This window comes from Nicotiana attenuata, chromosome 5 (assembly GCF_001879085.1).
Source record: "Nicotiana attenuata strain UT chromosome 5, NIATTr2, whole genome shotgun sequence".
Lineage (NCBI taxonomy): Eukaryota > Viridiplantae > Streptophyta > Magnoliopsida > Solanales > Solanaceae > Nicotiana > Nicotiana attenuata.
In genome coordinates, this window is record NC_031993.1 from 20,366,480 (window position 1) to 20,393,850 (window position 27,371).

At 40.1% G+C, this 27,371-nt stretch overlaps 2 protein-coding genes across 3 annotated transcripts in view; both read left to right on the forward strand.

The window, feature by feature from the left end:
* Window positions 3,198-6,239, forward strand: LOC109225457 (4-hydroxy-tetrahydrodipicolinate synthase, chloroplastic). Its single transcript, XM_019390127.1, has 3 exons — window positions 3,198-3,394; window positions 3,754-3,837; window positions 5,116-6,239. The coding sequence occupies exons 1-3, from the start codon at window positions 3,327-3,329 to the stop codon at window positions 6,041-6,043; spliced, it is 1,080 nt and encodes a 359-aa protein (XP_019245672.1). The 5' UTR covers window positions 3,198-3,326; the 3' UTR covers window positions 6,044-6,239.
* Window positions 10,301-27,371, forward strand: part of LOC109225458 (ultraviolet-B receptor UVR8) — a 37,945-nt gene continuing 20,874 nt past the window's right edge. Inside the window, exons 1-2 of one of the 2 annotated variants that reach the window (XR_002067922.1) lie at window positions 10,301-10,765; window positions 13,338-13,417. Coding sequence is in view for 1 of the 2 variants with exons in the window: in XM_019390128.1 (XP_019245673.1) it covers window positions 10,462-10,765; window positions 13,338-13,417 (384 nt within the window). In the remaining variant the exon portion in view is untranslated. The remainder of the gene's footprint in view (window positions 10,766-13,337; window positions 13,418-27,371) is intronic. The other variant, XM_019390128.1, reaches the window with a different exon arrangement.

Genomic DNA, 27,371 nt, shown 5'->3' on the forward strand with positions numbered 1-27,371 from the left:
CGAACAAGGATTTGTTCAAACTCGAAGTAAAGTTAGCCCGTAGGCTTCATAGATGGTCTCCAAGTGAGGGTTCGCTCGAACTCGGGCTAAGGTAGCCCTTTGGCTTTTGTATTTGTCACGAATTTCGGATGTCTCCGATCCGCGTTAGTTTGGCCGTAGCCTCTTTAGTTCGGAAGTTTCCCTTTGTGCTGATCTTCCGTTACACTTCAAGCTTGCCCGAAGTGTCAGTCCCCGAGTGGGGTGGCCGTGGCCCGCAAAATCGAGGATTGCCTTTAAGGTCTTATGGTCTCGAAATATTAGCATTTGATTCCATTCGCTTTTAGGACAGCAGCCCTCAAGCATGAGTCAGTTGTTCGAATTTCCACCGTGGTCGGCCCTTAAGCCTGTTTACATAATAGATCAAGAGTATAAAATACGAAAATTTAATTAGGGCAGGGGATATCGACAAGGAAAAGTACTTCTCTTGATAGATGATTTTACATGCGTGCATGCTTGATGTCTAGGGTACAGTAACTTATACGCGCACGGTTCATCTGACCGTTTGGCCCTTACAACACTTTCCTATCGAGGCCCGTGTAGGGAACCTCAGATTCTGTTGAATTGTTTTTAGTTAGCACGAACAACAGTTGCCTCGTTAAAAACCCATTTGGGACAAAAACCGATCTAAGGGAAAAAGAGTGCAACATGTGCTTCAAGACCTAGAGCCTCGTGCCGATCCTTATCGATAGCCTGCAAGTGTTAGTCCAAAGAATAGAAAAAATTGGACTGGGGTCTTACCTTTATTCGAACTTGGGATACTTAACGTGATCTTCCTCGGCATCAAGCCCCCGCGAGTTTGAACCTCGATCATTTCTCCTCTCATTTCGTGTGAAGCTTTGCCCGGAACCGCTGCCTCTATGGTCTCCGTTGTACGGTTGGTATCGATCTCTATTCGACCTCAACTCTCGATTGATATTCCTTTTGATCCTATCCATGATCCTGCTAGGATAAACGGACCCCGAAGGAGTCTCTAGTTGATCGTCTTTGACTCTAATCTTTGACTGATACCGGTTACGTACATCGGCCCAAGTGACAGCCGGGTACTCGATTGAACTTTGCTTCAACTGCTGTGCCACTATGGAACTCCGTGCGTTGAGACCTTGAGTGAAAGCTTGAACAACCCAGTCATCGGTGACCGGAGGTAGATCCATTTTCTCCACTTGGAATCGAGATACGAACTCCCTGAGCATCTCGTTATTTTTCTGCCTTATCTTGAAAGGGTCCGACTTTCTTGTTGCAATTTTGATGGCTCTGGTGTGTGCCTTTACAAAAGAATCTGCACGCATAGCAAACGAATCAATAGAATTAGGGGTTAAGTTATGATACCATATTAAGGCTCCTTTCGATTGAGTCTCCCCGAACTTCTTTAGTAGTACAGATTCGTTTACGTCGTCTTCCAAGTCGTTTCCCTTTATGACGCATGTGTAAGAAGTAACATGTTCATTTGGGTCAGAGGTTCCATTGTATTTAGGTATATCGGGCATACAGAACTTTTTTAGGATGGGCTTCGGAGCCGCACTCGTAGGGAACGGCCTTTGTATGAATTTCTTGGCATCCAACCCCTTCGAGATCGGGTGTGCCCCTGGTATTTGATCAACACGGAACTTAAGTCTCCACTTTCTTATCATTGTCCTCGATCTTCTTTTCCCCGGACTCTATCCACTTGTTGAGCTCTTCGAGCATTCTCATAATAATGGGGTCAGTCCCCAAGCCATTTTCGTTTGACCTCGCAGGCGCCGGTCTAGCACGTCGAGTGTTTTCCGATTCAGCTATACTCGAAGTCTTATTTTTGACTTTGAAGTTGGGCAATGGCGATCTGTTGAGCTTGCAGCATCTCGAATATCACTTGGAGGCTGATGCCCCCATCACCCACTCCTTGTGTTCCTTGGCCATCAGGTCGGGCTTCCCTGCGTACACTCCTTCTGGGGTCTGTGCCTAAATCTGCGTTTAGAGCAATGTGTGAGCTAACATCAACTGGTTCCATGTTTGGCACTTCCCCAGGGTTTATCGGTGGTACACCGACCCCTATATTGTTGTTTTCACCAAGACCTTCGTTGTCATGAATATATGCGCTGTGTGAGCTAGACATGTTTCACCCTAAGAATAAAAAATTCTTGACAAGAAAAAGTGTAAGAATATCGTGTGTAATGAGAATCAGTAAAGAAACAATCACTATTATCTTTGGTCCCCCGGTGGGCGCCAAGGATACGTGATTAGATTCAATATCAATTAATAATCAAGAAATATGAGGTAGAGATGAAATATAGAAGTGAATCAAACCAATGTTTCTTGATAGCGGTGACCTCGGGGTGGGCTTAGAACAACAAGAATGATTAAGTAAGAAAAGTAAAGTAAGAACAGTAGAGCTAAAAGACAATGCTGATGAACAGTAGACAAAAAGCAGAAAGTATATTCTTTTCTCAGTGATAATGTCATATTACAAATGATCGGGATCCCCTTTATATAATAAGGGAACCCTAAATAGGTATATTCCTATTTTCAGTAAAGAATCTTATTGGGACAGCTGTATAACCGTCTAGTACGGATTCGTACAGATCCATTCCGGAATTTACGCCAAGGTCTTGGGGACGTGGCGGGAATCTTGTCTTTCTGTAACAAACTCATAACGACACTGTCTCGGAGTTGGTCGTACTCGGTTCCGGTGTTCCTCGAGCACTTATGTCTTCGAGCCTCTTATTCTACCTTCGAGCCTGAGCTCGGCTCCGATGTCCCTCTAGCACTTAAATCCTCGGGCATTGCACTCTGTCTTCGAGCTCGAGTTTGGTTCATCGAGCTCGAACTTGACCTTGCTTGAACTCGGGCTTAAGCTACCCCTTGAAAAGGGGAAATCGGGCATACCTGATTTCGACCGTATACATTAATATTTGTATGTTGTTTAAATTTTATACTTATTAGCACAGAGTACACGTGTAAAAGTATATTCTTTTAATTTCAATTAGAATGGTATTCCATAGTCCTACTTTGGAAGTAAAATATATTATACTAAATACGATTATATTTTTAGAGCTCGAACTAAACCTCCAATAATGATGGAGGTGTCGTTTATTAGAAAAAAGAAGTTTCTATTAATATGTAGTCTAAATGGTTTTTATATTTTGGCAAAAATGTTTTAAAAAGGGCTGCTATAAATTCCATCTTAGAATAGAATAGCATATAACCTAAGCGCTCTTACCTGGTCTCTTTATCGCGTCCTCTCTCTGCCGCTTCCTCTCTCACTCGCCGTCGGCGCATTTCCTTCTCTCCATTTACGTCTCCGGCAAGGAGAAATGTCATCGTCAATTATAGGTCGCTGCCATTTCGTAGCAGATAGCATTGAAGCTGCCGGAACAAAGAGGTATGTTGCCGGAGGCAAATTCGTCAATCCTATTAGAATTGATATTTCGGAAGAAAATACATCGTATTTAAGAAGACAATACAATACAATTGATAACAACTATCCAAACAAGCTGTTAATATAGCCAACTGATGGGATGATTCTTTTAGAGAGCAAAAATAGAATCGTTTTCATTTAATTTTTGTGCTTTATCGTCCTTTTGTGAAGTCAAGTTGATTTGGTTCTGCCGATGAAAGTCAAGTTGATTTGATTCTGCCGATGATGGTCAAGTTCTTAGCTTACTACAGTCAGAAAATTGATAAGTTGAGGGGTAAATTACGTACTGCTAAATGATTATTGTTTCTGTTGTTTGTGAGCAGGAGAACTACAAGATGGAGGTCCCCGAGAGCAGCAGTAATTCCAAGTTTTCATCTCCCAATGCGCAGTAATGAAGTTAAAAATAGGTAATATGCAATTTTAGTTTCTTAGGGACTTCTATAGAGTTGATTCGGGGTTATGTAATCTCGGCACAAAAGAAGTTTTTCCTTTTCCTTCTATTTCTTTTGGTAATCTTATTATTCCGAGTTGATTTGGTAAATGGCATCTAATTAGGTGTTGCTCAGTTGACTGGTTGAAGTGCGCACTAATCAACCGGCGTGTGCATATGGGATTCGTGCCACTTTTGGTGCTGTTTTTTTGTGTATGCTAGATAGCCTTAACGTTGCAACTGGATACTTAAGCTAGTGCTTGATTCTTTCTTTCTTATGCTTCAATGGGCTTACAATTTCTTTGGGAAAACATAAAGTATCTGATTATTGACATGTAAATGCAATTAACATATGATTATTGCCAGAGTTGTAAAAGGCAAAAATGATATGAAAAGCCACAGGCCGCTGGGGATTTAAGAGCAAAGGACAATTAATTCTATTTGAAGAAAGTTTTAGGTGAGATGGTAGGAAAACGAATGTAATATATTCGCAATTTATACTTAAAAAAGAAAAGTATGTTAACCATGATAGCAAGACACAGTAGACAATTTCAGAGCTAGCAAAATGTATTATATGGATGAAGGGATTAGAATAGAAGGCACTGGTGGTGCCTTGAGCATAGTTTTATTGTTGCTCTCAATGTGTGTGTGTGTGTGATTTGATGAATGGTTCTTGTGATTGGTATGTTTTTCCTAGCCTTGTAGTGAGGTCACCTCTGGATTTCATATCGTTTGTCTTCTGCAAACAAATATTGGTAGGAACTATTTAGTACTCCCTCCGTTCCAGTTTATGTGAACCTATTTCCTTTTTGGTCCGTTCCAAAAAGAATGAACCCTTTCTAAATTTGGAAACAATTTAGCTTAAACTTACAATTTTACCCTTAATGAGAAGCTTTTATAACCACACAAATACTCTGGGCCCCTTTTTGAGTTATTTAGGACCACAGATTCCAAAAGTCATTCATTTTTTCTTAAACTCCGTGCCCAGTCAAACAAGTTCACATAAATTGGAACGGAGGAAGTACTATTTTATGCTTAGGTATTGGCATATTGCCTTTTTTGAGAAAAATGGGCCACTCATTATCTTCTTATTCTGATTATCTATTAGCAGCAATAGATGATACATGCATGGGAAATAGATAAACTTGTAAATTTAGTTAAATTGATCAGCTATTAATATGAGCATCAAATACTTTGTAAGAGATACATGAAGACACAACTTTTACATGAATTCAGTTAACCTTCTCTTATGCAGGACGTTTGCAGATGACATAAAAGCACTTCGATTGATCACTGCAATCAAAACCCCATATCTACCGGATGGCAGATTCGATCTTGAGGCTTATGACACGTTAGTAAATTTGCAAATCGAAAATGGCACTGAGGGTGTGATTGTTGGTGGCACTACAGGTGAAGGTCAATTGATGAGCTGGGATGAACACATCATGCTCATTGGTCACACAGTCAATTGTTTCGGGGGGTCAATCAAAGTCATCGGGAACACTGGAAGCAACTCCACGAGGGAAGCAATACATGCGACTGAACAGGGATTTGCTGTAGGTATGCATGCAGCTCTTCACATTAATCCCTACTATGGCAAGACCTCCTTAGAGGGTTTGATTTCTCACTTTGAAAGTGTGCTCCCTATGGGCCCTACTATCATTTATAATGTGCCATCACGAACTGGTCAAGACATCCCTCCACGTGTAATTCAGACAATGGCAAAGAGCCCTAACCTTGCTGGTGTCAAAGAGTGTGTTGGAAATGATAGGGTGGAGCAGTATACAAGTAACGGGATTGTCGTTTGGAGTGGCAATGATGATGAATGCCATGTTTCAAGGTGGGATTATGGTGCTACAGGAGTTATTTCTGTTACCAGCAACTTGGTTCCTGGTCTGATGCGAGAACTGATGTTTGGAGGGAAGAATCTTGCTTTGAACTCAAAGCTGATGCCTTTGATGGAATGGCTGTTTCATGAGCCAAACCCCATTGCTCTAAATACAGCTTTAGCTCAACTTGGGGTTGTGAGGCCCGTCTTTCGCCTTCCATATGTTCCACTTACGAAGGCAAAGAGAGAGGAGTTCGTGAAAATTGTCAAGGAAATTGGACGAGAGAACTTTATAGGGGAGAGAGATGTCCAAGTTTTGGATGACAATGATTTCATTTTGGTGGGTCGGTATTAGTTTTTTCCCATGTAGTGTTGAGAAGTAGGTTTTTGTTGTTAGCTGCTTTGCTTGAAATTTTCTTGACATGAAGGTATCTTTCTTTTATGTTGTATTTCACTCGTGCATGACAGCTTCAATACTTTTTTTCAGCTTTCTCTTGGGAGGCATGTATATTATAGCTACTAGCTTATGGACTAGATCTCGTCTTCTGTTATCTGTATCCTTGTTAATCTTCTCCTGCCTCGGCGTGTTTAGGTGTATTGGTCATTTTTCTATGTCCAAAATACTCTAGCTTTTTCCCAAGTAGTGTTGCAGATCTTAAAAATCAAGGTTCAAATTCTAGTGGAGGTAAAAAGATATTAGATAATTTCTTTCCATCTACCTAAACTTTATTAGGCGCAGAGAGATAACAAATATTTGGTGAAATAACCATCATTTTCATTTTTATCTCCACTCACTCATATTATGGCCATACTTATTCCATTATCTATACCACCTTCAATTCACAAAAGTTCATGTCTGAACAATATTACCTTGTTTTCATCTCCACCAGTGCCAAAGCCGACATCTTATTTTAGTCCCTTATGCAACTCAAGAGCTTCATCATTTGTAGATTTTGGAAATTTATAAAACTTTCAGCATTTTTTGCAGGAACTTGTTCACAAAGGTTGAAGATGATTTCAACAAAGCTACAAAGGTTGATTTAATAGTAGGTGGGAAAGTTTATGGGTGTTTCTTTTGTCAAATTAGTATTAAATTTTGTTGGGGTTTAAAGTTAATGATGAATAGTAACTCTGATGGAATTGGGGATTTAAGCATTTTGATGAATTCCAGCATGTCTTTGCATCTGAACCATGCCACACAGTCCAATATTTTGCCCTTCAACTATCCATTAATAGTGGAGATTAGTTTTACTCCACACTCCATAGTTTAGTGTTAGCCAACAAGGAGAGATCAAACTCATTTTTGTTATTAACAAAGGTATGATCCCAACTATTATTGAAGAGCAAATCTAGACCATTCGCATAATTCAAAGGGAAGTAAATGCCATGTAATTCTTTTTAGGGAAAAGGGTCATATTTATCCCTGTACTCTTCAAAAAGGGTTATATTTGTCCTTCGTTATACTTTTTTGATATATTTATCCTTATCGTGATACTTTAGGAACATATTTGTCCCTGTACTCTTCAAAAAGGGTTAAATTTGCCCTTCGTTATACTTTTTTGACATATTTATCCTTACAGTTATACTTTAGGATCATATTTGCCCCCCATCCATTAAATCCCCACGTCGCACCTTTGTTTTCCTACAATGTGCCTATGTGGATTTCTTTTTCCTCCAATTTAAATATGGTCACCTATTTAAGATAATTTAACCCGCCCACCCAATTAAACCAGACCCACTAACTAAAATAAACTGAAATCCTAATTCCCAACCCCCACTCGTCCATCTCTTCTCCGGATCAGCTCCATATTTTTCGGATAGCAACGACAACCTATCAAATCAAGTCCGAGCGAGAAAATTTTGGACAGCGAGTGAAGTGTTACCTCTAATTCATCCGATGGCAACAACTCGGTTCAGTCTCGCTTATAGGCGCTATTCAAAACTTCACTCATCTTGGCATTTTCTTAAATAAACTTGAAAGTTTTCTTTGAGTTTTAGGCTTCTGTCAGTGCTCTATTTTAAGCACTAACCTTTGTCATTAACTCCATTGTTGTGCAACTTCTCGTAATTTACTTTGGTTACTGAAATAATTGTGAGCTGTATCAGATTAGTGATTTTGAGTTCAAAGTTCTTGTTTGCCAATATGTTACCGCTGCTATCCGAAAAACATGGAGCAGAAAAAGAACTTTATCTTAAATAGGTCACCATGTTTAAATTGGGTGGGCGAGTTATATTATCTTAAATAGGTGACCATATTTAAATTGGAAGAAAAAGAAATCCACATAGGCGTAGGAAAACAAAGGTGGGACATGGGGATTTAATGGATGAGGGACAAATATGATCCTAAAGTATAACTGTAAGGATAAATATGTCAAAAAGTATAACGAAGGACAAATGTAACCCTTTTGAAGAGTACGGAGGCAAATATAATCCTAAAGTACAATGGTAAGGATAAATATATCAAAAAAGTATAACAAAGGACAAATATAACCCTTTTTGAAGAGTACAGGGATAAATACGACCCTTTTCCGTTCTTTTTACATCTCTTTTTCGAAGCTAGCTATTTTTGTTAAAAAAATATCCCCTCCTCTCATATTAACAGTCGTGGTTACTAAAAATAGTTGTTTGTCATTTTAGAAGTTCAAGACAAAATTGTTATATTTTTCCTTTTTTACCCTTAATAATAATTATACTAGAAGACTACAAACACCTTAATTATGGAGAATTTTATTCAAATACCAAGAAGTCAACCTTGTTATCTTAAACACTTTAATCATGTTTACACCAATGCAATCAATAATATAAATACCAAAATTCTTTATAAAGTCTATTCAAATCAAAATTCTGCTAGAGTATATGATAATGAAAGAAAACTTTCAAATCGCTCGTTTGAAAATATTTTGAAGGAAAGATGAATTCCATTTCATGCGATCTCTGTTGGAAGAGTTAATTTTACTGATTTATTAATTTTATCCTAGGTGTCTCTTCATATTTTCTACGGAAAAGGCCTAAAAATGCCGCTCAACTAACATAAATAGCCTATTTATGCCATCCGTTAAAAGGTCACCCTATTCATGCCACTAACGTTATACTTTTGGCCTATTTATGCCACTAACGTTATACTTTTGGCCTATTTATGCCATTATCGACTAACAGTTCCATTTTTCGATTTAAATAATAAGAATTAATTTTTCGACCCCACCTTTGTCACGTATCTTTATATTATTGGTTCTTCTTTACTTGAGCCTACAACCATGCCCGACCAGATAAAATTCAACCATCTTTTAACCCAACTCCTAATTCATTATCACGACCCGATAAGTTCAGTGTTCATTGATTTGTATTTATTTGAAACTGATGTTGTTTTTATTTCAATTCAGTTTGTAAAAATCTAAATCTTAGAAGCTCATGATTTGTACTACCGGTTCTTGGGAAAAGTATTAAGGTTAAGTTATTTTATCATTTATTTGTCAAAAAAAATCTCATTAAATTGGATAGTTATTAATTGGCTTACCTAGCGGGTTGGGTTTCACGACTAGTTGGATTTTTGGGTCGTGACAAGGAATTAGGGGTTGGGTTAAAAGATGGTTGGATTTTATCGGGTTGGGCATGGTTAATTATACATAATCAAGGTTAAAAGAAATATAGGGTCAAGTAAAGAAGAACCAGTAATATAAATGCATGTGGCAAAGGTGGGGTCGAAAAATTAATCCTTATTATTTAAAAATAAGAAAATGGAACTGTTAGTAGACAATGGCATAAATAGGTCAAAAGTATAACGTTAGTGGTATGTATAGGGCGACCTTTTAATGGATGGCATAGATAGGCCATTTATGTTAGTTGAGTGGTATTTTTAGACCTTTTCCGTATTTTCTATAAAGTAAATCAATTGCATTCACATTTAGTAAAAATATGGATAATGTCATTGATAGAGATGACACATAAATTGAGAAAATATTCAATAAAGAAATATTAAATATTAAGACAAGAATAAGGGTAACATAGTCAAAATCCCATCCTAATTAATTTTACTCAAGGGGCGTACACAAGAGAATCATGACACATAATATGAGACCGATGGAGTACTAGCTAACCACTTGTGTCAAGTGTTTGGAATATACACAAACATTTGCGAATAATTTAAAAATAGCCATAATTTAAAAATGCAGTTCAGTTATTGCAATTCAAACTTCAGAAAAATTGTGTAAAGTGGATGTAGAATGTGATGGCAACTACTTTGGCTTCTTATTATGCGAACCATGACAACATACGTGATGACAAATTGCAGCGAGATTTATTTGATTTGAGTATATAAATGATGCAATTGTAAATTGTTTCTCTTGTCAAGACATTCTTTTAGTGAAGATATTGATCATTTTATGCTGTATGGAGTCTAGGGATTTATGCAATTGTAAATTGTTTCTGAATTGACCGTTGCAATTATAGCTACTTTTTAACTTTTTGGCAAATAGCGGCTATATTCTAAAAATATTATATGAGAAAATCACCAGCTATTTTTTCCTTTTATAACTTTGTGCCGGGAAAATGTAAATGTACTCTTTAACCCTTTGGACAGCTTTTTAAAAGTAAAAAATAAAAACAGTGTTAGGAACAAGTTAACAAGTGTCAGTTGGGTAAGCGGTTTGAACTCTGAAGAACACTCAAGTATACGTTGCCACAGTCGAAGCCATCAGTTTTTTAGACTTATGTACAGTATATATCACCCCTTTCGACTTCAACATCTTCACTTCAAATCCATCAAAACAATTAGAGATGATAGGACGAGCATTTGCAAATAGATCATCATCGTCATCATTGCGAGCTATTCTGAAAAACGAAGGAAAACTATCTGAATTACGGTTCGGGAGGTGGATTTCAGTTTCGACTAATGGTGCCGAAGAAGCAGAGTTGAGTGGGAAGCGATTCGCAGCCCTTTGGGGAAACGGGGATTACGGAAGGCTAGGGCATGGGAGTCTTGAGTCGCAGTGGCGCCCTAAGGTTCTGTTTCCTTCCGTTTTCGATAATCAAAACCTCCGTGAGATTGCTTGTGGCGGTGCTCATACTCTCTTCCTTACAGGTTATATAAATGTTCTCTAACTTGATCATATGCAGTTGGGATTCTTAGAAGAAAATGTGATTTTACTCCCTCTTATTTGTTACTCCCTCCGAACAACCTCTCTACCTCGCCAGGTAGGGTTAAGGTCTGCATACACAACTACCCTCCCCAGCCCCCACTTGTGGGATTATATTGGGTATGTTGTTGTTGTTGTTATTTGTTACTCCCTCCGTCCCATTTTATGTGGTTTTGTTTGAATGGGCGGTTATTGACATTTGTGTGGCAACCTCTCTATCTCATTAAGGGGTTGTTTGGTTGCTAACGAAGTTATTCCAGGATTATTATCCTACACCCAATGTGGGACAAATAACAGATTTTGATACAAAATTTAGACCAATATTAGTTATTTACCCATAACCAAACACTGGATAATCGTAATTGTCAAATTTTTTACCGGGATTAGTATTCTATTCCCCGTAACCAAACGACCCCTAATAAGGATAAAATGGAAATTTGGAAGTTATAATTATTTCTAAATATAAAAATGTGTTATTGTTTTCTGTGATAAACTAAAAAGGAAACTGTGCTACATAAATTGGGCCAAAGGGAGCAGATTTTTTCTACCGAGGGGCTTCGGGCTCTCAAGACGAAAACTCCACATGGAGTAGCTGTATGGAGACAAATAGCTAGTGTTTTGGGGGGGGGGGGGGAATTCAGCAAGAATGTCAGCATTGGGATTGGAAATGGGCAAAAAGTTAGGCTGTGGAAAGACGATTGGAATGGTTTAGGACCTTTGGAGGAGCAGTTCCCTCGTCTTTACAGAATGGTGAGTAACACTAATGTTTTAATAGCTGATGTTTTCAATGAAACTGGTTGGAGTTTCTGGTTTAGGAGGAACTTCTTTGATTGGGAAATGCAGGAAGTGGAATTGTTTTTGCAAAAGATGCTCTCAGTAAAGATTAATCAGGGGAAGGATGATGCACTATGTTTTTTTTTGGTTAAAGAAGATGCACTATGTTGGAATGTTATAAGAATGGAATGGTTACTGTGAGTTCTTAGTTTCTTACTACAAAGAACTTATTAAGTCTGTTCGGAGAGAGAGACAGCGTATCCTTGGAAGCTAATGTGGAAGACATTTGCACCTACTAAAGTGGCTTGTCTTGGTTGGATGGCGGCTCATGAAGCATGCTTGACTCGAGATAATTTGAGACGAATAGGCTTTAATATGTGTAGCAGATGGTATCTGTGCGAGAACTCCTGTGAATCTGTGGATGACCTCTTTATGCACTGTCATTATACCTGGCAGATTTGGACCATGTTTATGGCTATTTTTGGTGTTCAAAGTGTTATTCCTGAGAAGTTATGGTGCTGGAAGTCAATCTATTCTGGGACGTATAAGAAGAAGATCTGGATCACCATCCCTTGCGCATTGCATTGGCAATTTGGACAGAGAGAAATATAAGATATTTTGAGGGCAAAACGGAGCAACTTCAAGTAGTAAAATATAGATGCATTCAAAATTTGTACCATTGGGAGAATGGAAACAACGTTTTTAATTTTCAGGATTTGCTAGACTTGTTAGATTTTATAGAGATCTGATGTTCCTAGTCTAGCTCTGTTGTACTTGCTGCAGTATTTTCTTGATACTGCTTTTTAATAAAATATTAGTTATTAAAAAAAAATAAAAAAAATGAAACCACTTCAAAAAAACACTTCAAGAAAAAAGAGCAGATTTTTTCTACTCCCTACGTTTCAATTTAGATGATGTAGTTTGACTTGACACAAAGTTTAAGAAAAAAAAGAAGATTTTTGAAACATGTGACCCTAAAAGCTTAAGGGGCAAAATCTTTGTGGGGCCATGATATTTGTGTGGTTATAAAAGCTTCTCATTAAGGGTAAAGTGGATAAAATGAAAAGTTCAAAGTTGAATTGTTTCTAAATATAGAAATGTGTTATTCTTTTTTAACGGACTAATAAGGAAAGTGTGTCATTTAAATTGAAACGTAGGGAGTACAGGTTTTTCTTGTGGTTTTTTTTTTTTGGGGGGGGGGGGGGGGTAGGAGGTGGGGGCGCGCTAGGGAGGTGGTGAGAATATTTTGTGATACTTAGCAAAATAGATATAGAAGATTCATATAGTCTAAGCCACCTAGTTCGGGATTAAGGTTAAGTTAATTGATTGATTAAATTTTGATGCAAAGTTTTTATTTTTGCTTATATTTTAATAGTTAATGCTAGCTTTTTGTTTTTCCTAGATTTTGATATGCATGTTTAGCGTCAATAGCAGCTTCATTTTCCTTTTCTGATAACATCTTATTTTGTCAATATGTGCTTCCGTTTTTCTAGTGCATTTTGAGCTTTGTCTCTTTAGTTGAAGATTGTGTTCAAACTTGTTCACCATCATCAATCTATTTTATGTCATGATAAAACTTGTTGTGAAATAATGTAATGAAAGGAATATAAGAGTTTGTAGCTAGGTATTTGGCCAAATAGGATTGTCCGCTTCCTAAAGAATCTGTCACCAAAATAATGTTTTAGACTGTTGTTGCATCAGCAGAGGCTTTACTTACAAATTAATTGCCCTCTCTTTTTGCAGAAAATGGCCGTGTTTATGCCAGTGGGCTCAATGATTATGGACAACTAGGGGTGTCATCAGATGATAGAGGTTATATAATTGTATGCTATCTTGACCTTTTTGATACAATTTCATATAGGTTAGAAACATAACTTCATCAATTAACTGAACATTTTTTTTAATCATATAATAAGTATGTAGTATTTGGACAGGACATAACTTCATCAATTAATCGAAGACATTTTTAAAATCATACAATAATTGTATAGTACTCACAGCCATTTGTTGCAACATACAATAATTATAACAACGATATCCCTTCTGAACACGAGAATAACCAAGGAAGACACACTTGAGAGCACGAGGAGCTAACTTATCTTTCCCAGGGGCTAAGTTATGAACGAAACAAGTGCTCCCGAAAATACGAGGGGGAAGAGAGTATAAGGGTGAATGGGGAAACAATACTGAATAAGGAATCTGATTCTGGATGGGAGATGAAGGCATCCGATTAACCCAATAACAAGCTGTGAGAACTGCATCGCCCCAAAAACGCAACGGAACATGAGATTCAATGAGAAGTGTGCGAGCAGTCTCAATGAGGTGCCTATTCTTTCTCTCTGCAACCCCATTTTGCTGAGGGGTATAAGGATAAGAGGTCTGATGAATAATTCCTTGAGAAGTCATAAACTGCTGAAATTGAGAGGATAAATATTCTAAGGCATTATCATTGCGAAAAGTGCGAATAGAAACACCAAATTGATTTTTGATTTCAGCACAAAAATTCTAGAATATAGAAAACAACTCAGAACAATCTTTCATTAAGAAAAGCCAAGTACATCTTGAATAATCATCAATGAAACTAACAAAATAACGAAATCCCAAGGTTGAACTGACTCTACTAGGACCCTTTATATTAGAATGAACTAAAGAAAAAACAGACTCTGCAGGACTCTCAATACTACGAGGAAAGGAGGCTCGGGTATGTTTCCCGAGCTGACACGACTCACAATCTAATGTAGATAAACTAGACAAACTAGGCACCTTCTTCTGAAGCTTGGATAAACTTGGATGTCCTTTGTGAATTAGGTCTGGAGGATCTGTAACTAGACATGTCTTGGAGGATTTGAGTGAATTAAGGTAGTAAAGGCCTTCTGATTCAAGCCCTGTGCCAATCGTCTGTCCCGTACTGTGGTCCTGCATAATAAAAGAATCATCAATAAAATATATACTACAATGGAGGGCACGAGTCAAACGACTAACAGATGCAAGACTAAAAGGACAGCCAGGGACATAAAGAACGGAATCTAGAGTGACAGAGGGTAAGGGATTAGCTTGTCCAACTCCTTTTGCTTTAGTCTGAGACCTATTGGCTAAAGTAACAGTGGGAAGAGATTGTGAATACACAATATTTGACAAAAGTGATTTATTACCAGAGATATGATGAGAAGCGCCCGAGTCCACGACCCATGGTCCAAGAGTACTAGACTAGGAAACACAAGCAAAAGAATTACCAGCAACAGAAGTATCAGTCTGAGCAACAGAGGCTACTTGTGGAGATGTCTGCTTACTTGCTCGATACTGAAGGAACTCATTATATTCCCCTTCAGATATAGAAAATCTCTGGTTACCTGTAGTCTCGGTCTGAGCAACATAAGCATTTTTGGGTGGACGACCATGTAAAGAATAACACACGTCACGAGTGTGTCCAAGTTTATGACAATAAGAGCACTTGGGTCTAGATCTTCCAAAACGACCTCCTCCTCGTCTATTCTCCATAGTTTGAGATGCCCGATTGTCCACTGTCTGGGATGCGAGAACAGATGAGTCAAGTGTCTGTGATGAGATCACTGGGTGACTTGGTGCTGCAGCAAGGCGAAGTAATCGAGAGAATAATTCATCAACTGTGGGGACGGTCGGACTAGCCAAAAATCTGATCGCGTACTGAGTCAAGATCATTATGTAGTCCAGCGAGAGTAAGAACTAGAAACATCTTCTGTCGCTGCTCTTGTTGCTTTTCAACACTAGCAGAAACTGGCATCAACTTCTCAAATTCCTCCATGATTGCCTGTACTTGTCCCAAGTAAGTAGACATATCTAATTTCTGCTTCTTTAAATTTGTCATCCGCGATATCACATCATAGAAACGAGATATGTCATTAGTGTATAAAGTGCAAGCCTTTTCCCAAACCAAATAACATCTCTGGAAAGGACGAAAAGGGCATCAACTTGGAATCAATATATCGCCACAGAATACTGCATAATTGAGCATCGATCTTCTCCCAAAGTGCTTTGACCTTTTCATCTCCTTCGCTAGACTTGATTAAATGATCTTGAACACCTTGACCTTTACACCACAACTCGACAGACGAAGCCCAAGCTAAGTAGTTTGAACTTCCCATTAAAGGTTTTGAGGTAATCATAATTCCGGAACTGCTAGAACTCGGGTTTTGGGACCCGAAAGCATCAACTCCCAAAGACATCGTTGGATTGAAGAGAGGTCTATAAAATTATCACCAAATAACAGAAAGAATCAATTGAAAACTCGCTGAAACAGATGGAGGAGACACTGTTTTGGCTGGAAAATACTGTAGCTGCTGGAAAAAAATCAGTGTAGTCGTTGGAAAAACTCAAAGTGGTCAGAATCAAACGAAAACAATATGGGTGGGGTCGGAATTAGTAGGCGACCCAACTCTTCTGAAGAAACTTTTTCAAAAAATGGCCGGAAGTGGTTTTACTCGCCGGCGCGTGAGCTCACGCGCACGCCGGAACTCTAGCTTCTGACGGCGCGTGAGGGCGCATGAGGAGGCTTCTGCTGGAGATTTTAACTGGGGTTTGGTCGCCGGACGATGAGGGATCTTGTGATAGTAGTGTTGGATTTTGCACAACACTGACGGAGAGAGAGATGACGCAAACAACCTTGAAAAGTCGCCGGAAAATTGAGGCGCGGTGACTTCTGGCTCTGTATTTTAGTTCCCGGATGTGTCTCACCATTGCGGCTCTGATACCATGTGAGAATGCATGGGAAAATATTTTATTCACATGTACTAACAATGATACAATGTGTCCTATATATATATATAATACATGTCCTACTCCTACTACATATGGGATTAGGGCTATTTACATGTAACTATTTAACTACCAAACTAACTCATACATACATATATACTGTCATTCTCCATCTCCGTCTCGTTAAACATCCACTCGGCTACATGTGAGAACCACCAGTTCGCCACCTTAACTACACCAACTCGACAAACACCTAAATTCCAGCCTTCTTCTCACCTTGAAACCACCTTTTATTTTACCTGGGCTTAAAGAGCCAAAGAGGGGTCCACTAGTTCGAGTTGTGGTCATTGGCTCTATGTAGACTCTGTGGTCTCAGTTCATTCTTGCTTCGGATGGGAATTTTAGCTATACAGAAGTACTCGTAGATAAAAATGAAGTATGTGACGAAGGAAGGCCATCGCCGCGTCTGTCAATTAGTTCCTGAGGGAAAGGACATTGAAAAATCAGAGCAAAAACCTCTGAAGACAATGAAAAAGGAGGAGATGTCAATTACTGTTGATTCAAAGAATAAACCACAATCAAAGCGACATCCTCCTTAGACAATGAGAAGATGTCGATTCCTGTTGAGTCAAAGGATAAAAGATAATCAAAGCGACAATTTCCTGAGGCAATGAAGTATGTGAAGAAGGAAGGCTATCGCCGCCTCTGTAATTACTTCATGTTGAATCTAAGGATAAAAAGGAGTCCAAATGACAACCTCCCGGGACAATGAAAAAGGAGAAAAGAGATCTTAGTAGTGTGGTTATTAACAACATTCTCCGAGAATTAGAACTGGATCTTCACCAACGCTTTGATATGGAGTGGCTTTGCTCGCTTCACACTCAGGGTAAAGGTAGGATATTAGGCGTTGATATGGGTCTCGGGAAGACGGGACAGATTTGCGGCTTCTTAGGCGAATTATTCAATTCAGGGCTTATAGAGAGGATTTGATTGTTGCTCTAGCAACTTTGATGAACCAATGCGCTGACGAGTTCAGAGATGTGTATTATGTTTCAGTGGAGAAATATTTTCGTCGAAGGGCTGTCCGGGATGATATTCTTCAACAAGTTCTTCAGGGCAAAGGCTTTCTTCTCACAACCTACAATCTTTTAAGAATTGATGTGAAGTCTTTTTGTCATGGTCGGTGGGATTATATGATTCTTGATGAGGGGCATTGCATAAAGAATCCAATGCACTGGTGGCTGAAAGTGTGCGTAAGATTGATTGTGATCATTGTATCATTGTGATTGGCACACCCATTCAAAACAACCTTGAGGAAATATGGGCTTTATTCAACTTCTGCTAACCTAAGCTGCTGAGTGACAAAAACTGGTTCAAGAAGATTTATAAGGATCCCATTCTTCTTGGAAATGATGAAAATGCTTCTCCCAGATTAAAGCATTGGAGCTCAGAAACTGCAACCATATCTTCTGCAACGTTTGAAGAAGTATTTTCTGATGGAAGTATGAAGAAAAATGAGATTACTGTGTGGCTTAAATTGACGAAATCTTAGCGGGAACTCTACACAGATTTCTTGAAGGGGAAGATTGCCCACGCAGACGGGACATTACCAGTTTCAAAAAAATAAAATAAAAGGGCCCTCTCAGACAACCCTTTGGCTAAACTTTCTTGAAAAAAATATGTGATCACCCGCAGTTAGTAGAAGAACTAAGAAGTTTTGTGATACATGAAGATTCCTGCAAGATAACATTTATACCGGGTTTATTGGGTCGTTTGATTTCCCGTGCGTATCATGTGCTTATCTTTGCTCTAACTTGCCAGATGCTTAATCTAATCCTAGACGCTTTACAAATCAGAGACTTGCAGTTCATTAGGATGGATGGAAACACCAAAAGTGTTGACAGACTGGGCAAAAGTGTTGGGAAATAGTGGAGGTTAGGTCAAAAGATTTGTCTTTACAGTAAAATTCTCTATAATTTAGGTAATAGTTATATTAAAGGAGGCTTGACGCATAGAGATCTTTCCTCTACTATGCTCTTTGTGTTTGTCACGAAAGGGATTTATAAAAACAGAAGTATCATTGCCATGAAAGGGTTCCCCTGCTCCCTGTTACTTATTTGAGCCTACCTTTAGAGGCAAAGCACATTGCAAGGTGCCAGAAATATTTTTATATCCGATAGAGGTCATCTTTGTTTGGTCTGCCTGATATTTCATATCCTTGTTGCATAAACCTGATTCTGTTGTGAACGTAGTGGAACAATCCTAGAGGGAAATCCGCTGGGAGGCTAATCAAGTAGAAAAACTAATACCACCCTGTTAAAGGAATGTGAGAAAGCACGGGAGAAAATATATTATTGATTAATTAATTGACAATGCTACAATGAGCCCTATATATACAATACATGTCCTACTCCTAATACATATGGGATTAGGGTTATTTACTACTATTTATACAATAAAACTAACACCCCCCTCAAGCTGGTGCATATAAATCATATGTACCGAGCTTATTACATATATAACTAATACGAGGACCAGTGACGGACTTGGTGAAAATATCAGCAAGCTGATCATTCGACTTCACAAATTTTGTAGCAATATCTCTCGAGAGTATCTTTTCTCTAACAAAGTGACAGTCAATCTCGATGTGTTTAGTTCTCTCATGGAACACTGGATTTGACGCAATATGAAGAGCAGCTTGATTATCACACACAAGTCCCATCTGACTAATCTCACCAAATTTCAACTCCTTAAGCAACTGTTTGATCCAAATTAGCTCACATGTGGCCATAGCCATTGCTCGATATTCTGCTTCTGCACTAGACCGAGTAACCACATTCTATTTCTTGCTCTTCCAAGACACCAAATTTCCTCCTACTAAGACACAATATCCAGACGTAGAACGTCTATCAGAAGGTGATCCTGCCCAATCAGCATCTGAGTATCCAACGATCTGCTCATGGTCTCGATCCTCAAACAATAGGCCTTTGCCTGGAGCTGATTTTATATACCGAAGAATGCGGACAACGGCATCCCAATGACTATCACAGGGAGAATCCATAAACTGACTCACAACACTCACAGGAAAGGAAATGTCAAGTCTAGTCACTGTGAGGTAATTTAATTTACCAACCAACCGCCTATATCTTGCAGGATCGCTAAGAGGCTCCCCCTGTCCTGGCAGAAGTTTAGAATTCGGATCCATCGAGTGTCAACAGGTCTACAACCTGTCATTCCTGTCTCCTCAAGAATATCTAAGGCATACTTCCGTTGTGAGATTACAATACCTGAGCTAGACTGAGCGACCTCAATACCCAGAAAATACTTTAATCTGCCCAGATCCTTAGTCTGAAAGTGCTGAAAGAGATGTTGCTTCAACTTACTAATACCATCCTGATCATTGCCGGTAATACCAATATCGTCAACATAAACGACCAGATAAATACAGAGATTTGAAGCAGAATGTCGATAAAATACAGAGTGATCAGCTTCACTACGAGTCATGCCAAACTCCCGAATAACCGTGCTGAACTTACCAAACCAGGCTCGAGGAGACTGCTTTAGACCATAGAGGGACCGGCGCAACCGACATACAAGGCCACTAGACTCCCTCTGAGCAACAAAACCAGGTGGTTGCTCCATATAAACCTCATCCTCAAGGTCACCGTGAAGAAAAACATTCTTAATGTCCAACTGATAGAGAGGCCAATGGCGAACAGCAGCCATGGATAGAAAAAGGCGGACTGATGCAATTTTAGCCACGGGAGAGAAAGTATCACTATAATCAAGTCCAAATATCTGAGTATATCCTTTGGCAACAAGACGAGCCTTAAGTCGATCAACCTGGCCATCTGGACCAACTTTGACTGCATACACCCAACGACAACCAACAGTCGATTTACCTGAAGGAAGAGGAACAAGCTCCCAAGTACCACTCGTATGTAAAACAGACATCTCGTTAATCATAGCCTGTCGCCATCCGGGATGAGACAGTGCTTCACCTGTAGACTTAGGGATGGAAACAGAGGACAAAGATGACACAAATGCACAATGGGATGATGAGAGACGATGGTAACTTAAACCGATATAATGAGTATTAGGATTAAGCGTGGACCGTATACCTTTTCGTAGTGCAATCGGTTGATTAAGAGGAGACAAGTCCGTAGTATTAGCATGGTCAGGTGTAGGACGTGAATTAGCTGGGCATGATGCTGGAGGCGGACGATGATGATAAGTCAGGAGTGGTGGAGCTGTAGAAGGTTGAACTGGACTAGGTGGTGGCACTGGAGCTATAGTTGGTGGAACTGGACTAGGTGGTGGCACTGGACTCGGTGGTGACACTAGAGTTATAGGTGGTGGAGCTGCAACTGGAACTGTAGGCGGTGGAGCTATGGAGGATGATGAATGGGAGATAGGGACTGAATCTCCAAAAGAAAGAACGGGTAGCACCTCAGAAATATCTAAGTGATTAACTGGACCTGTGAAGTATGATTGGGTTTCAAAGAAGGTAACATCAGCAGACATAAGAAATCGGTGATGGTCAGGAGAATAACATCGATATCCCTTTTGCGTTCTTGAGTAACCCAGAAATATGCACTTAAGAGCACGAGGAGCTAACTTATCTTTTCCTGGAGTAAGGTCATGAACAAAGCACGTACTCCCAAAGACACGGGGTGGAAGAGAGAACAAAGGTAAGTGGGGAAACAGGACAGAGAATGGAACTTGACTTTGGATAGCTGAAGATGGCATACGATTAATAAGATAACAAGATGTAAGAACTGCATCTAAAGGTAAGGAAGTGGACTTGCTTGACCTATTGCAGTTGCCATGGCTTGAGACCCATTGGCCATTGTGACTGTTGGAAGAGATTGAGAATATGAGATACTAGTGAAAAGAGATTTGTTACCAGAAATATGATCAGATGCACCCGAATCAATGACCCACGACTCAGAAGGTGAAGATTGGGAGACACAATTCATGCTACTATTTGTTGGAACAACGGAGGCTAATCCTGAAGATGTCTGTTTATGTGCTTTGTACTGAAGGAACTCAATATAATCCGGTAAAGAAACCATCTGGATTGGATTAATGCATTCGATCCAACGAATTGTGAGTCTACGAATGACATTATAATGTTCACGCCGGAAAAGGTCAGAAAATTATTTAGAAATCACTGTTTGACTGTTACTGTTCACCGGAAACACTGTAGCTCGCCGGAAAATAAAAAAGTCGTCGGAATCTGATGTAAACTTGATGGGTAGGCTCGGAAAGGCCACGCGAACAGGCTGCCTGAAGGAAAAAATTTGAAATCTGGCTGGGAAAAGGCCACACGCGCCGGCGCGTGGGGAAGGACTCGCCAGAAAAACAGAGCTCCGATCCGCGCGTGAGGGCGCGTGAGTGGTCGGCTGCCGGAGATCTTTGGTGGGGTTTGGTCGCCTAAGCCCTGGGAACCCTGTGGTGGTGTTGGTTTTTGCACAACACCAACGGAAAGTAATTTTGGTTACGGACAGCCTCTTAAGTCGCCGGAAAATTGTACGGCGACGAGGTCTTTCTCCCGGAAGTTGCTGGAATGACGCACAATAATAATTTTCTCACTTAAGCTCTGGTACCATGTGAGAAAACACGAGAGAAAATATATTATTGATTAAATAATTGACAATGCTACAATGAGCCCTATATATACAATACATGTCCTACTCCTAATACGTATGGGATTAGGGTTATTTACTACTATTATACAATGAAACTAACAAGGAAAAAAATGTATCATTAAACGTGACAAAGTGAAATATGAGTGTGAGAGGGTATGTAGAACTGAAAAGAGGTTTCTGATACGTGTGCCTTGTGGAGAGAGGTGATGGAGGGAGGGAGAACTTGTTAAAGGTGTGAGATTTTAAGTGGGAAGTGGGGAGAGGGTGGGAAAAGTACCTATGTGCTTCATGTGTAGGTGGCCAAAAAGGAATCAGGATGTTCGAAAGATAATTGCATAGACTGTAAAGTTTAAAGCATATGTGTTTATATCTGTTGTTTCTTGGTGGAAGCAAAATATTGCAAATGGCTTTGAGGAGCTCATGTCTTTCCCATCCTCATGGGAGGTATATCTTCTTGTAAGCCAATTCATGCACTATTAGGCACGAGAGTGTTCGGTGTATAAGGAAGAATCATATATCCCCTCATCCGCCTCTCGCTTCTGCTCACCCTAAAAAAGAGTGAGAGGGTGAGCTTTTGGAACTAGTGGTGACGTGGAGAGAGCCAGGGAGGTAAGCTAGAGATTGCGATCCCAAGATGAAGAATTAGCTTTATCGGTGTATTGCTAATACGCGTAATTTTATTCCACATTGTGAGAAAGCACGGGAGAAAATATTATTGATTAATTAAGACAATGATACACTGAGCCCTATATATACACAATACATGTCCTACTCCTAATACATATGGGATTAGGGTTATCTACTACTATTTACACAATGAAACTAACACTCCCCCTCAAGCTGGTGCATATAAATCATATGTACCGAGCTTGTTACATATATAACTAATACGAGGACCAGTGAGGGACTTGGTGAAAATATCAGCAAGCTGATCATTTGACTTTACAAACTTTGTAACAATATCTCCTGAGAGTATCTTTTCTCTAACAAAGTGACAGTCAATCTCGATATGTTTTGTTCTCTCATGGAACACTGGATTTGACGCAATATGAAGAGCAGCTTGATTATCACACACAAGTCCCATCTGACTAATCTCACCAAATTTTAGCTCCTTGAGCAACTGTTTGATCCAAATTAGCTCACACGTGGCCATAGCCATTGCTCGATATTCTGCTTCTGCACTAGACCGAGCAACCACATTCTGTTTCTTGCTCTTCCAAGACACCAAATTCCCTCCTACTAAGACACAATATCCAGACGTAGAACGTCTATCAGAAGGTCATCCTGCCCAATCAGCATCTGAGTATCCAACGATCTGCTCATGGCCTCGATCTTCAAACAATAAGCCTTTGCCTGGAGCTGATTTTATATACCGAAGAATGCGAACAACAGCATCCCAATGACTATCACATGGAGAATCCATAAACTGACTCACAACACTCACTGGAAAGGAAATGTCAGGTCTAGTCACTGTGAGGTAATTTAATTTACCAACCAACCGCCTATATCTTGCAGGATCGCTAAGAGGCTCCCCCTATCCTGGCAGAAGTTTAGAATTCGGATCCATCGGAGTGTCAACAGGTCTACAACCTGTCATTCCTGTTTCCTCAAGAATATCTAAGGCATACTTCCGTTGTGAGTTCACAATACCCGAGCTAGACTGAGCGACCTCAATACCCAGAAAATACTTTAATCTGTCCAGATCCTTAGTCTAAAAGTGCTGAAAGAGATGTTGCTTCAACTTACTAATACCATCCTGATCATTGCCGGTAATAACAATATCGTCAACATAAACGACCAGATAAATACAGAGATTTGAAGCAGAATGTCGATAAAATACAGAGTGATCAGCTTCACTACGAGTCATGCCAAACTCCTGAATAACTGTGTTGAACTTACCAAACCAAGCTCGAGGAGACTGCTTTAGACCATAGAGGGATCGGCGCAACCGACATACAAGGCCACTAGACTCCCCCTGAGCAACAAAACCAGGTGGTTGCTCCATATAAACCTCATCCTCAAGGTCACCGTGAAGAAAAACATTCTTAATGTCCAACTGATAGAGAGGCCAATGGCGAACAGCAGCCATGGATAGAAAAAGGCGGACTGATGCAATTTTAGCCACGGGAGAGAAAGTATCACTGTAATCGAGTCCAAATATCTGAGTATATCCTTTGGCAACAAGACGAGCCTTAAGTCGATCAACCTGGCCATCTGGACCAACTTTGACTGCATACACCCAACGACAACCAACAGTCGATTTACCTGAAGGAAGAGGAACAAGCTCCCAAGTACCACTCGTATGTAAAGCAGACATCTCGTCAATCATAGCCTGTCGCCATCCGGGATGAGACAGTGCTTCACCAGTAGACTTAGGAATGGAAACAGAGGACAAAGATGACACAAATGCACAATGGGATGATGAGAGACGATGGTAACTTAAACCGATATAATGAGGATTAGGATTAACTGTGGACCGTATACCTTTTCGTAGTGCAATCGGTTGATTAAGAGGAGACAAGTCCGCAGTATTAGCAGGGTCAGGTGCAGGACGTGAATCAGCTGGGCCTGATGCTGGGGGCGGACGACGATGATAAGTCAGGAGTGGTGGAGCTGTAGAAGGTTGAACTCGACTAGGTGGTGGCACTGGAGCTAGAGTTGGTGGAACTGGACTAGGTGGGGGCACTGGAGCTAGAGTTGGTGGAACTGGACTAGGTGGTGGCACTGGACTCGGTGGTGATACTGGAGCTATAGGTGGTGGCACTGGAACTGGAACTGTAGGCGGTGGAGCTATGGAGGAAGATGAATGGGAGATAGGGACTGAATCCCCAAAAGAAGGAACATGTAGCACCTCAGAAATATCTAAGTGATTAACTGGACTTGTGAAGTATGATTGGGTTTCAAAGAAGTTAACATCAGCAGACATAAGAAATCGATGAAGGTCAGGAGAATAACATCGATATCCCTTTTGCGTTCTCGAGTAACCCAGAAATATGCACTTAAGAGCACGGGGAGCTAACTTATCTTTTCCTGGAGTAAGGTCATGAACAAAACACGTACTCCCAAAGACACGGGGTGGAAGAGAGAACAAAGGTAAGTGGGGAAACAGGACAGAGAATGGAACTTGATTTTGGATAGCTGTAGATGGCATACAATTAATAAGATAACAAGATGTAAGAACTGCATCCCCCCAAAAACGCAGCGGAACATGAGATTGTATGAGTAGGGTACGAGCAGTTTCAATAAGATGTCTATTCTTTCTTTCAGCTACCCCATTTTGTTGGGATGTGTACGGACAAGATGTTTGATGAATAATCCCATGGGAGTTCATAAATTGCTGAAACGGGGAAGACAAATACTCTAGGGCATTATCACTACGAAATGTGCGGATAGAAACGCCAAATTAATTTTGAATTTCAGCATGGAAGGTCTGGAAAATAGAAAACAACTCAGATCGGTTTTTCATCAAAAATATCCAAGTGCACCTGGAATAATCATCAATGAACCTGACAAAGTAGCGGAATCCTAAGGTAGAGCTAACCCGACTAGGACCCCAAACATCTGAATGGACTAAAGTAAAAGGTGACTCTGCTCGATTGTCAAGACGTCGGGGGAAATGGGAGCGGGTATGCTTACCGAGCGACACGACTCACATTCTAGAGTGGACAAGTGAGATAAGCCAGGTACCATTTTCTGAAGTTTTGACAAACTGGGATGTCCTAACCGTTTATGTAATAAATCTGGTGAATCAGTAACGAGAGAAGTTATTGGAGGAAGACAAGATGCGAGTCCATGTGATTTAGCAAGGATAAGGTAATAAAGTCCATCTGATTCACGTCCGGTACCAATGATCCGCCCTGTACTGCGTTCCTGTATAAAAACAAGGTCATCAAGAAATAGAACAACAGATTTAAGTGATTTGGCTAAGCGACTAACGGCTATGAGATTAAAAGGACTACCAGGAACATAAAGAACTGAGTCTAAAGGTTAGGAAGGAAGTGAACTTGCTTGACCTGTTGCAGTTGCCATGGCTTGAGACCCATTGGCTATTGTGACTGATGGAAGAGATTCAGAATATGAGATACTAGTGAAAAGAGATTTGTTACCAGAAATATGATCAGATGCACCTGAATCAATGACCCAAGACTCAGAAGGTGAAGATTGGGAGACACCGGTCATGCTACTATTTGTTGGAACAACGGAGGTTAGTCCTGAAGATGTGTGTTTACGTGCTTTGTACTGAAGGAACTCAATATAATCCGGTAAAGAAACCATCTGAGTTGGATTCATTGCATTTAATCCAACCGATTGTGCGTTGAAGGCTTCAGGTACGAATTCCATTATAATATCGTGCCGGAAAAAGCAGAAAATTACTGGGATCACTGTTCACGCCGGAAAAATCACTGTAGCTCGCCGGAAAAAACTCAAAGTGGTCGGAATTTGATTTGAACTAGATGGGTAGGCTCGGAATTGTGAGTAGAGAAATCTGTCCTGAAGAAGTTTCGCGAAAAAGTGGCCGGAAAAGGGGCCACGCGCCGGCGCGTGGGATCGGAGCTTCGCCGGAAAATTTCTTCCGGCGGTGCGTGGCGGCGCGTGGGGGGTCTTCTGACGGAGATATTTTAATGGGTTGGTCGCCGGAGGCCGATCTACTTCGTGGTGGTGTTGGTTTTTGCACAACACTGACGAAAAGTGATGTTTGTTACGGACAACCTCTTTAGTCGCCGGAAAATTGCACGGTAACGAGGTCTTTCTTCCCGGAGGCCGCTGGAATGATGCACAGCGACAATTTCTCACTGATGCTCTGATACCATGTGAGAAAGCACAGGAGAAAATATTATTGATTAATTAAGACAATGATACACTGAGCCCTATATATACACAATACATGTCCTACTCCTAATACATATGGGATTAGGGTTATCTACTACTATTTACACAATGAAACTAACACACATTGTATCTCGTTTGAACTAATTCATAAGTTCTTACTTAAGTATGCAAGTATTAGTTACGCGGAGTTCTATAGCAGAAACAAAACGGTGATTAGTAATGTAGAGCTAATATTAGGAACAAAAGGCCCAATAGTCCTCATTTTTTCAAATTGGTGCACTTTTTGTCCTTCCTTGAATCGATAATTAAGATTTAACGGATACAGTAGCTCATGTGAGATCTTTACCTGCTCAAAACCCAAAACTCTCCTCTTCCAATTCACAAGACCCAATTCTAGTTGGGGCTCTGATTTTAGGGTTTTTGGTTCCAATTAGGGTTGGGTCTTGCTATTGACCTTCTCCTCGAAACCAAGAACGTTATTTTTCCTTCTGTGAAATGTCAAACCCCCCCCCCCCCCCCCACACACACACACAAAAACCAAAACGAACGACGACAACACACACCA